Here is a 12694-nt window from a genome sequence, read left to right on the forward strand (position 1 = left end):
TCCCTCGTTTCCTTCCTCTTGCCACTCTCCTTTCGGTCTTCCCAGCTAGAAGCCTTGAGGTTATGCTGGAGTCTCCTTCCACCTTCAACTTCTAGAATGAACTGGCTACTCCTGCTTGCCCTGTGCGTCTTTGATTGTTCACTTTCTCTCCATTTCCTCTGCGATCACCCTCTCCAGCCGCAGTTTACCTCCCCGTAGGATTTCTCTCCTCTTTCCCACCCCCATGGCTCACAATCTTGCATAGCATTGCCAGCACAATCTTGCTGAAACACTGCTTTCATCCAGTAAACATCTCTGGCTGGCTTTCAACGCCCCTCCCCGTCAACTCCCACCTATAAAAAATAGTTACAAAGCAAATTTGTAAAATAATTTTCCCCATGTGTATCTAAGATAAGCTAAGGACTCCACTTCTTCCTGTGGGACCAGCCCTTCTCTGAGAAAGCCTCCCAGCCCACAGAAATCGGTGCAGCATGGGGACCTGTGAGAGTTTGGCTCTCTAAATTCAAGTTGGCCTCTCTATGGAGGCTGTGGCTGCTGGCAATGTTCTCAGGGCTGTGGCTGAAAAAAAAAAGAGACCACCGTCACTTCTGCCTGAACTTCCAGTGGCCCCCAGCTGGAATTCATAGAGGCCAGCCCACCTGGCTGGAGGGGCAAGCCATCTGGAAGGGCTGTAATCGAATTCTGTTATCAGCTCCTGGAGTGGCTCTCCTCCCCTGGGTACACGGTATGCCAAGCCCTTCCCCCTCCTCCTGAGGAGGCTTTCGGAAAAGAAACGACTGGATCCGTTCAACAAAAACAGATGACTGATGACGAAAGGATGAGAGACTCCCCTGTTGAGATGACACAATCAGGCCACGGGGGTTCCTCATCTCACGGGGCGGTGGGGGGCGGTGGTAGAGGGGTGGAGGGGGGCGGCTACCAGCTCCCACGGGCGTCACATTGGAGACTGTGCGACGCAGAGCTGGACCCCTCGCGGCTCAACCAGAGATGCACCCCTTTGCCTCCATCCCAAGAAAAAGGGCTTTGGTCTCACCTTTGTAGTTCTGGGCCAGGTTGTGGCCCATCTGCCTAATTTATTTCTTATACACAAGGAGAAAAGGAAGAGCAAAGGAGCAGAAGAAAAGCAGCCTGGGAAAAGTCAGTTTGTTTTCACTTCATCTGGTGACCTACACTTGAAAATGACCAAGTGTACCCTTCACGGGTCTCTCCGATGTGTGTTTGGTAGAGAGACCTAACCCATCTGATGTTGAACCTTTCAGCACTTTTTACTTCCGGTCACCTTGCTGTCCCTCATAAGACTGTAACCTTGAGTTTAGAAGTAGAGATTCGAGAACCCCCTGCTAAGGTATTATGGAGCCCCCCCCGCCCCGCTCCAGACAGACGAGTTGACAGTCCAGGGCAGTTAATAAGCTTCGACAAGGCTCCTTACCTCCTTCTGTGCTTATCTTGCTTGACCCAACGTTCAACCAAGAAGGCGGGCAGCACTTAAGGTAATTGGGGCCAAACAAATGAGAACGCTTTTAACATAAACACTCTGCTGACATTGGAGGGATGGTAACACACTCTTGTGAGAACAACAGCGAGATGAGTTACAAGCAGAAACAACTCTGTCATCCCTGTCAGTGGTCATAAAATTGCCCAGTTATTTATTATTTGATTTACTGTGTCGGCCATGTTTTAGCATCCTTGTGGCCCTTCATAAAGAGTAAACCAAAATCAAATTAAAAGGAAGGGAAGTTCCACTCATCCTGAAAGCTGGTTTGCAGTTGTGCAGAGGAGCAAATCAACAGGAGTGGGGCGTGAACTGTATTTGTTCAGAATCGTGAGCTGTGGGCGTGCTCAGTCTGGGACTGGCTCACGTGATGAATTGGCTTTGTCATTCCCATTCTGTATTTAGGGGAATGCAGCAGTGGAATCTGCGATGAAGCCTCCTGCATCAATGGTGGCACCTGCACAGCAAGCAAAGCTGACTCCTACATTTGCCTCTGTCCCCTGGGATTTAGAGGTCGACACTGTGAAGATGGTGAGAAAGAAGCAAGCTGATGACGATTTGTCTGCATTGTTAATTCATGTTGATGTAATTTTTCATCAGTGTACTTTTAGCAAGGTCCCATATATTTTTACGGGATTAATGTTGCTTTGTTGGGAGGGACGGGAGAATCTTTTCTTTAACCAGGTTGGAGTGTCTTCAAGTGTCAGAGTGGCAAACCAGCCAAAGACAAGTTCTCTTTAAGATGTTCCTGGGCCAGGCTGTGGTGGGCTCATCTTGCCCCTCAAATAGCTTTGAAAAGCCTAGATTTGTGTAGTTTGTGTCAGAATTTGAAGCATTCACAGCCCAGGCTCCTTAGAATAGCTGATGGTTTCAGAGCAAGTGTTGGGAAGGTACACACAGAAACATTAACAATGTGATGTTTCTTTCTCTTTGTACTGTTCTGCCGAATTATTCTACCTCTCAATACTGTATATATTGATTATATATATACACATATACGTATACATACATATAAACACACACGCACACACAAATACACACATATAATAATGGAAATTTTGAAAGATTTAAAAGATTTTGGAAAACCCAAGCAGGGTTGAACATGTTCTAAGTTTTCTGCCAGTGATTCAGATTTGGCCCCAAGACACCATCCCGGGGAAAAGTTTTTTTTAACACTGTATAATCTCAAATTTCTCGTCACCTAGAAGAGGGCGTTGTGAGTCAGAGTAAGCCAAAGCCATTACACACCATCCTCATATTTCTGTAGCCTAACACACTAACAGTTGATCTTTGCTCACATCACTGAAGGTCAGTGGGTGGAGTGTGCTCTGCCCCACGTAGTCATTCGGGGACGCAGACGCCTGCCTTCTAGTGGCTCTGCTGGGGCCTTAGACTCCTCCACTGATTCCTGCATCCAGCCAGCAGGGGAAGAAGAAAGAGCAAGTGGAGGATGGAGGGAAGCTTTAGGGGCCAGACCTGGAATTCTGTGTACTACTCCCACCCACATTCCAGTGGCCAGACCTCAGCTACACCACCCACCTATCTTCAGAGCAGCTGAGAAACAGAGTTTAGTTCTGTACCCAGGAGGAAAAGAAGATGCTGGTTCTGGCACGGAGGGATTTCTAACCACGTGCTTGTTCTTTCAGCTTTCACCCTGACCATTCCTCAGTTCAGAGAGTCTCTGAGGTCCTACGCTGCAACACCCTGGCCACTAGAGCCCAGGCATTACCTTTCCTTCATGGCGTTTGAGATCACGTTTTGGCCTGACTCGGGTGACGGCGTCCTCCTGTACAGCTATGACACGGGCAGCAAAGACTTCCTGTCTATCAACATGGCAGGGGGCCATGTGGAGTTCCGCTTTGACTGCGGCTCTGGGACTGGTGTTCTCAGGTAAGGGCTGAGACCGTCAGGGTCCCCCTCCCCTCAAAAGCCAGACAACAGTCACTTTGCAGAAAGACAAATTTGTCATCTACCAGCTTGCTCTCTTCCTGTCTTCCCTACACAGTTATCTTTTCTGAAACCTGTCCTGATTCATACAGATGACGTGCTTCCCAGAGATGATGCTCTCCTACTGGCAAGGTTTCCTCTCTTGAATAACTACCCAGTCCTCTCCACCTAAGATCATGCAACGCAATCAGCAGAAACGTGATAAATAGTCAATCAGTACCTTGCTCAGAGCATCATTTAGTGGGCAAATATATGACAACTAGTTTAAAAAGCACCAATAGAAATGTAATGAACAGAAATTTCCTTGGTGACCTCACTTTATTTATTTTGTCCTTTGGAAGTAGTGTGTATCAGAGCCACAATCACTTAAAAACAAAGCTTCCCTGGTGGCGCAGTGGTTGAGAGTCCGCTTGCCGATGCAGGGGACACGGGTTCGTGCCCCGGTCCGGGAAGATCCCACATGCCGCGGAGTGGCTGGGTCCGTGAGCCATGGCCGCTGAGCCTGCGCGTCCGGAGCCTGTGCTCCGCAGCGGGAGAGGCCACAACAGTGAGAGGCCCGCGTACCGCAAAAAACAAAACAAAACAAAGCAAAAACGTCAAATTATTATTCATCTGCCCTATTCCCCACAAACGTCCTATTGATAGAAGCTTAACAAGTTGTTTCCATTAGATTAAGAGGATTTCAAAAGGACACCGACTTCCTCACCAGCATTGAGTGAACACACTGTGGCGTTACATTACACATGCTCATACGTGAAGAAATACATAATTGTCACGTAATCATTCATTGCTATGCATCAATAGATTGGGGTGGCCTCACTTTAAATTTTAACTTTCCTCTTGCTTTATTTCTTTGGTAGCAACTAGTTATTTGGCATGGCTCTTATTGTTCTCCATATAGAGAAGCTGATAGCAAATCACCAGCAACTGCAAAGACCCTTCCCTGACCATCGTGCTCGTGAAGGCTGTGTGATGACTGGTTTCAATAGCATGGAGTAACTGAGTGCTTCTAAAGCGCTTGCTGGTGTCTGCAGGTTGGGTTCTGGGTTATCAAAACTTTCCTTCTGTTATCTAGTTTGTACTATTCATTGACTTAGCAGATCAATTGTTCCCATACAGTGTGGCAGCGTCCTTGTGAATCCCTCAGAGCCTGCAGTTGGGAGGTGCAGATATTTTTCTTACTTGTTTATGTCTCCCTCTTCTCACTGTGTTGCTCCCATGGTAGTTTTTACCTTCAAGCGGGAGGCCTGCTAATCTAATGCAGGCATGCCTCGTTTGGCGATTTCTTCGCTTTTGAAACCCACTGTGGTGTTTTGTTCAACAGTGCCCTGCAGCAGGAAATCGGTTAGTCCTTGTTGTTGTTTTAAAGGAAATCGTGGGCTGTATTGAATCACAGTTCATATTGCTAGACTGTCATTTCTAGAAAGAGTTTGTCGCTGAGATCGTATAGCCATGCGTTGCCCTTAATTGCTGATCAGTTTTCATGGCTGATGGGAAGTGCTTACTGCATTAGGTTTCAACAATTCTTTAAAAGGACAGTTCATTTTTGTCCTCAAGAGCTGAATTCCTACACATCAGTGAGCCCTCCCACCTTGGGGAATGGACACTTTTGTACCTCTGGTTATGCAAGAACATCCTATGTCTCAAGACAACTTTGGTGGGTATTTAATTGATTCAATTTACATATGATTATGCAAAACAGTATAAGCAATTCACTTAGAATTATTTGTCAGGTCGAGAAAGGAAGACACCTTGAATATCACCTTGTACTTTCAAATGGCGTCTTCCTGGATGAGGAATGAACAGAAAGGGCTGGGGAGGGTCAGGGCTCATCAGCCCTCCTCCTGCACAGATGGCCTCCTGCCCCCTGCACCTCGACAGTGGCAGCTCCAGCTATGGGGTCACAGTGGAACCTTAGAAGTCCAGCGTTTCCCTCGTTCATAATTCTGTTTCTATTTTTGACAAGAGGTGTTTTTCTTTTTTTTTTTCACATAAGTTATTGCTTCCCTGCCTGTCAGGAAAGGCTCCTGGAAAAAGAATTCTTTAGTATTAGGTGTGATGAAAAGGAGGCAAGAACTCAGAGATTCCAAGGAACAGACCACCGTCTGCTCCCCTGGGCCATCCCCTCTCCAGTGTAAGTGACCACACCGATCACGGTTAGTGTTTCAGACGGCCCTTTGGAAGATGTTTATTCTGAAAACCAGTTCCAAGACTTCCTGCTTCATTAAGACAATTCAGTGAAAGACTCAACTACAGGAAGCTGCGGAATTGGCCAAATCATTTTAACTTTAGGAAAAGGATAAGGTGGTCTGAACTTGATTCAAAAACCGAGACAACTGCAGTGAGCTCATAATGGCCACAGTCAGTATCACTCTGCTGAGGGAAGCAGCGTGTGGACGGGGAATGACCTCTACGCAACAAGAACAGGCTCAGGCGCCGTTAGTTATTATGGAGATGGGCTGCTGAACAAGATCTTTATTGCATATTGATGGAGCCAAGGTGATTAAATTCTAATTGCTAAGGACAAATGGCAAAAGCATTTGCCAGAGCAAAGAATCAAGTGAGAGGGTGGAGACCTTTCAATAATTGTGCCCATTGGTATTCCTGGTGGGTTTCTAAAGATGATCCAGGACCAAAAAATAATTGGGAGGTTCAGCGAAGGCCAGGAACTATAGAGACATCTTTAGAAAGACAAATGCAATACTTATACCCTTTTACACACCTCGCTGTAAAGTGTAACATGTAAAACTCTTATCAATATCATTTAAACTTCAAGTGTTTCCATCTTGAATTAATAATGGAATTTTTAAAGTACTTTTAATCCTTTTCACAATATCAGACAACATGGAAACTGTCCCCCCAGTATTTTATTATGAAACATTTCAAACACATAGAAAAGTTGAAAGAATTGTACAGTAAAATCCTTATACCCACCACCTATAGTCTACAGTTAACATTCTGCTATATTTGCTTTATCATGTATCTATTTATCTTTATATTCCCCATCCATCCATCCATCCATCCATCCATCCATCCACCCATCTTATTTTTTATGCATTTCAGAGGATGCTACAGATATCAGTACATCAAGGAATCTGTTTTACGTCGTAGCCTATATAATTTTCTCTTCTCCAAAGCTTGTATGCAACTCTGATCACACTTTAGCCTCATGTCACCCCTCATCTTGAAAACCAGACTAATCCTACCCCCATTTCAGACTTGTTGTAAGGAATAAGTAAAATGATAAGTGAGACACTTACTCCTCCCATGAAGGGGTCCAGTAAATGGAGCTAGCACTGCTGTGTTTACCAAGAAGGAAAGAAGGTTTTTCTTTTTGCTGAAGGGAGTGAGGTGCCTAAGGTTGGCACGTTTCATGTGAGCCAGATTGGTGGACATTATTTCCAACACCAGTAGTGCTAACCCATGCCCAGTTTCCTTCCTTCAACAGGAGTGAAGAGCCCCTCACCCTGGGTCACTGGCACGAGCTGCACGTGTCTCGCACAGCGAAGAACGGTATCTTACAGGTGGATAAGCAGAAAGTAGTGCAGGGAATGGCGGAGGTAAGAAGGACGTCACCTCCTAACGGCTTATGTGAATGGGGTTACTATTTCCTTCCTGTCTTGGAGATGAAAGTGGCAGCATGATGATTAAACACAGTGCCAGTTTACCTGGGCTAACGACCAAGCTTCCCACTGGGCAAGTTACTTAACTTTGCAATTCCTCAGCTGTGAATGGGGATGATAATAAGAGGGGCCTCATAGGGTGGTTGGAAGGATGGAGTGAGCTAATGCAAACGTAGCGCTCCGAAAAATTGCCCGGCTACCTCCATGCCTCCCAACCTCTGCCTTTGTTCATGTTCGTGTATAAGGAAGTTCAGAACACAACTCCAAGGCAGGGCCAGAGATGGGGTGGTCGCACAGCTGACAGACTCTGAAACCAGACTCACGGGGCTCAAAATCTAGCTCTATTCCTCACCAGTAGTGTGAGCTCAGACCAGTCACTCGATCTGCCGAGTTGGTGTTTTTGCATCTAAAAAATGGGGTAGTGGTGACACAATAATGATGTCTCATAGAGTTGTGAGAATTGGAATAACTGTATTTATAGAACACCACAGAACCTGGCATATGATCAGCACTTTGTAGCTTTACTTATTGTTAATAGTGTGCTATCATAATAGCCTCAAGAGCTCAGAATTTCCACTCAAGTTTATAACTTTCATCCATGATTTTATTTCCAAGGTCATGTTCAAAGGAAAAATGACACTTTTAAGGAGGGATAAGAGAGATTTGCTTTAAACTATAACCTACTGCGATTCTGTACACGTACGAAATTTACAGACCCCGAAAACAGAGGGGACTTTAGATTAGCCAGGCTGTTCATTACAACAGTCTTCATTTTGTGCATCACAGATTTAAAGGGGGCATTGATGAATGTGGGTGTTCTGATAAGAAAATGAATTGATAGAAAAAAGAAAAGGAAGGAAAAAGGACTCTTGGTGGTAAGAGGTATTTGGTTGAGGAGGAGAGAAGGAAGAAGGACACGCATGTCAAGCAGGCAGCTTTGGGGACAGCAATGGTGGGTGGTCCTATCAGAACCAAGGACCTCCTTGGGAATTAGAAGAATCAGAAACTGGGCTCTGCTTCAAGAGGCGAGTACCTTAGAAAACATCCCATATATATTTGTGGAAGGAAGGAAGGGAGAGGAGAAGGGAGGGAGGAAAGATGGAAGGAAGAAAGGAAAGCAGGGAAGAAGGAAGGGAGACGAATAAAAGAAAGTGGATTTTAAAGGGAGAATGGGAGTCACTTCTTGTGCAATCCAGAAAACTCTAACAGCTGACTTCAGTCCAAGACAAGATCAGAAGCTCACAAGCATAGATCTGACTGTGTGTTGACTTAATAATATAAATTCAAAAAAGCATTGTATCGCTTTAGGCTCTAGTTACCAACATCTGTAAAACAGTAACAAAAACTTAGGATGGGCGTGTTTGTAAATAGTGGGCTTAAGGCCTTGGATTCTAAGTAAGGAGCCCTTCAGGAGGCGGTATTTACCATTGGGGTCCAACAGTGAAGAGGTAACACAAAGGTAGAAACCACACCTCCGGTTCTGTTACTACCACGCCAGGGAATGAGAATTAGACAATATGGTAAAACCGTGTCCTCCCTATTGGCTATTTGAACGGATGGAGCTGACCGGAGGGCTGCCCACCTGGAAAGCAGTATAAACATGTGGGAGGGAAGGCGTGGCTGTTGTGTGTGCATTTGAGGGTGGTTCTTGTGAGGCTGCCTTGAGACAGGAGTGGGAAGGCCCAGTGCTTGATCTCCAGGAGTTAAACCTTAATCAGATCACCCCGCAGGGGTCTCAGTGCCTGCAGCTGTCCTGTCCACTCCATGTTCAAAGGTGTGGCTGAGAGGGGCAGAGGTCTTGGAGTTTGAGAGATGGGTGGGGTCAGGGATTAGAGGATACTGTTGGGGGCTAACCCAGCCCCTAAGTATCCGGGCCAGATTCCTGGCTGCACTGAGAAATACCAACAGCGCAGGGTGAGCCAAGCTATGCAGACTTAGAGGAAAGGCAGTGCTTCCCAGGGTTCAGGAAAACCCAACCAGGGCGTTTGCTCAGGTTTTCCAACCACTCCCAGCCGAACGGAAGCGGCAGATCCAGGCCCAGAGCATCCCACCGCAGAACAGGCCCGCCTCGGTGGGTCTGTTTGTTTATCTCCTGCGGTCCTGCGTGGGCGTGGCCGCTGCAGCCCCGCCTCTTATCCACCGCCGGTGGCGGGGGAGGATTTTGATGGGCAGCCAAAGGGGACGCCTCTCACCCCACGAGACCCCGCCCCGTTCGCTGGACCCAACCAAGAAACTGCAAGTGTTTTCAAAACAGCCTGCTTCTCTGAAATCCCTTTGACCCTGCAGGCTTCCTGCTTTCCTCCTAGTATTTTATTTTAAAGACAAGATGGAGATGGGTTCATGGGGGTGTGTGCTGACAGCTCCTGTCTGGTTCTCTGTTTCATGGGGCCACAAGAATTCGCGAAAGCCCTTCTTTGATGACCACCCCCCTCCACCTCCCCGCTAGTTAAATAAGAACCCTCGAAGCTGCCTGAAGGTTATTGACGGAAGGCAGTTCAATCTGTTTAATCCAAGACCTCTCTGCTTCTACCTGGCTGGACCCCACCACCGTGAGCGCTCCCCTAGATGGAGCTCCCTCCTCTCTTGTCTCCATCACAACCAGACCCCTCTGGCCAGTTATATTCCTAAAACACAGTCTGACTGTTCTCTCTCCTGCTGAAAACTCATTGCTTTTGGGGTGAAGTGCACATTTTGGGGTGCTTTTGGGGTGAAGTGCACATTTCTATCCATGCATGATCTGGTCCCTCCTTGCCTCTGCCCTATACCTACGTGCCCCCTAAGCCCTGAGTTTGCCCAGTGTCTTTCTCAGTTCTAACTCTCCCTAGTGCACCTCCCCACTCCCTATGTCTGCGGTAGAGTATGTGATGCCCCCTCCCCGCCAGGTGCACCCGTAGTCACCTGGACAGTCCTCACAGGGTTAATCTTACCTGCCCGGTCACTTGTCTGTGTTCCCCCCAGCGTAAGCCTCTGGAGGGCAGGGACCTGGACTTTCTTATTTACTGTTGTTTGTGCAGCACTTAGTACCTGGGACACAGTAGGTGCCCAATAATATTTGTTAAATTATTAAATGCCGCTACTGTTTGTATTTCTTTTGATCATAAAGGAAACAATAACTTATGTTACCCAAAGTGTGTTCATCCCCCAGAGGTCTCAAATGTGTGTTAGCTTAGGACATTTTACTTAATTGAGACTCATGTTTAAAGGAGTTTAGACATTACATCTCACACACAGCTTGTTATCTAGCCCAGCCATTGGGTTTAGGCTGTTGAAATGACCAGAAGCAGGGGAAGCCTTTGGGGATTGACAATGGGGAATTCTCCGAGAACCTGGAAAAGAATTTCTCTGCCCTTGTATCTGATAACAAGGAATGCCTCCCACCTGCCATGCCTTCCCTTTCTCTTGGCCTAAAGAGGTTCTATCTTCACCATTAGTGAATATGCATCCAACTCTAGGCAAAGTGCTAAGTCAGTGGAATCTCAGCCGCCAGGACAGGCTAGACTGTACGGCACACATAAGCCCCAAATACCAGCCCCTTATAATAAGGAGTTATTTCTCACTCACGCTACATGTCCGTCAATGGTCAGCTGCAGCTTTCATCCGAGACCCAGGCTGAAGGAACAGGGCGTGGGGGAAGAGGGCACGGCGAACCCCTCCTGGCTGCGAAAGCCTCTGCCCAGAAGTGATTAACTTCTCTTCTGCTCATGCTTTATTGACCAAAGCAAGTTACATAGCCCCACTTGAGATTGACAGGTTGGAGGTAATCTTCCTACAGGGAGAGGGGTATTGATGATGGAACAGTCTACCATATCCGCTCGCATTTTATAGGTGATGAAACTGAGTCTCAGAAATGTCAAGAAATTTATTTTCCAACAAGTGGTAAGTAGCAATGCAAAACAAGGCAAAGGTCAAGCCAATGTGTAGACATATTGTCATGATGAGTCTTGAGACTGTCTCTGCCATTTGCTCCCTGACAGGGAACCAAAGATACCTTTGGTAATCTTAACCATTTTTTTCTGAAGTCGCACCGTGTTTTGTTTTTTCACCTGTTGGCAGGGAGGCTTCACCCAGATTAAGTGCAACTCGGACATTTTCATTGGCGGGGTCCCCAATTATGATGACGTGAAGAAGAACTCGGGCATCCTCAAGCCATTCAGTGGGAGCATCCAGAAGGTACAGGCTTCCCTTCCTCATGTGTATTGTGTGACCTTGACTGCAGACAGTGGAATTGAGAACTTTGATCCGTGCAAACTGCTGCACCCAAGAAAGAAAGCTTGAGAAATTTTTAACGTTTTTCAAACTATATTTTTTAGTGCTCAGAGCATACCTTTGCAACCCCACTTTCTTATAACGTCTGCTCCTAGCTATATCCAGCAGACATCCCATGAATGCGACTCAGTGAAGATGAATTTGTACGACACATCCACTAAAATATCCTGGGATTGTTGAGGGAGGTACCTGGCACCAGGTCGCTATAGACACTTCATCAAAATGGAAGGAAGAGGATGGAGTCTCATAGGGACTCCTGCTTCTCTTTGGGGTCACTTTGCTTTTTGCTCAAGGCAAGACCCACTTGTTTTTGCCGCCTCCACTCCCATCCCCACCACCATGATTTAACAGTTGTTCATCAATCATGTAACCATATTCTGGAGCACAGATTAAAGTCCTTCCATAGAAGTCTGGAAAAAATCCACTCAGCTAGTAAAAGAGACAGGATGCTGACCCCATTCATATCTGTCTCTTATTCCTTCTCTTGGGGCTGTCCATGATCCCTCCAGTCATGAGATTATGTCCTGTCTGCAACAGATATGCAGGTTGGCCCACCAACCCAGATTTCCAGGACCACCAAACACTGGGGGAAAAGAATTTGAAGAAAAGCACATCCGGTTCCTGGATGTTAGCAGTATCCTGTTTCCCTTTAGCAACCACTGGAGGAATGGGGGCCACTGATCCCTTTCAGACCTGCAGCAAAGCCAGGAGAGGCTAAGATGATGGAGGGACAGTGAGAGAGGAGGGTCCTCTCACGATTTGCACATCTGGACTCTGGGAAGGGCCCCTGGGGCTCTGTACTCTGTATCCCAGTGTAGGGCCCAGAAAAGGGGCCCAGTCAATATTTCCTCTCTCTGGTGTGCTTCCCTTTGTTGCTGAACTGTGGTATCAGTGACACCTCAGTTCGGACCGTTGTCCCTCCAGGAATGGGGGTGGGCACATGGCCCCCATCGGCCATGTGTGTAATCACGGGTTTGAAATTAGGAAGCGGGCTGAGTTGCTAAGAGGCTTCACCTTCCTTCCTACTGTGTCAGGTTTTGCCCCCTTCTTCACGCAGCACACACAAGCCTTTCCTCCTTACTTCCTGGAAAGGCCCTCCTCCCCTCCCAGTGACCCAGTCATCGGCTCTGCCTTACCCTGCAGTGGGCCGCGCCATTCGTGGCTTGTTCAAGTCCTGCATTCTCAGCAAGAAGAGGAGACTGCGGAAAGATTCTGGCTCTTGTCCGGCAACTTCTGAGATTCAGGGCTAGGGAAGAGTTTTCTCCCAGCTCTCCTGACACTCCCTAACAACTAGGCAAACCTGTGGAAACATGGATTAGTGGCTGGAAGTACCATTGCTAATCTCTTAGGACCCCCTGCGTGGTGG

At 47.0% G+C, this 12694-nt stretch overlaps 1 protein-coding gene across 4 annotated transcripts in view; it reads left to right on the plus strand.

Moving 5' to 3' along the window:
- The window catches only part of EGFLAM (EGF like, fibronectin type III and laminin G domains), a 541883-nt gene that overhangs the window by 504715 nt on the left and 24474 nt on the right, over positions 1-12694 (plus strand). For all 4 annotated transcript variants that reach the window (XM_060295410.1, XM_060295409.1, XM_030882073.2 and 1 more), the window contains 4 exons: positions 1898-2023; positions 3139-3382; positions 6888-6999; positions 11116-11232. In XM_060295410.1, the coding sequence (XP_060151393.1) occupies positions 1898-2023; positions 3139-3382; positions 6888-6999; positions 11116-11232 (599 nt within the window). The remainder of the gene's footprint in view (positions 1-1897; positions 2024-3138; positions 3383-6887; positions 7000-11115; positions 11233-12694) is intronic.

The sequence above is a fragment of the Globicephala melas genome, chromosome 3 (genome assembly GCF_963455315.2).
Source record: "Globicephala melas chromosome 3, mGloMel1.2, whole genome shotgun sequence".
Taxonomy (NCBI): Eukaryota; Metazoa; Chordata; class Mammalia; order Artiodactyla; family Delphinidae; genus Globicephala; species Globicephala melas.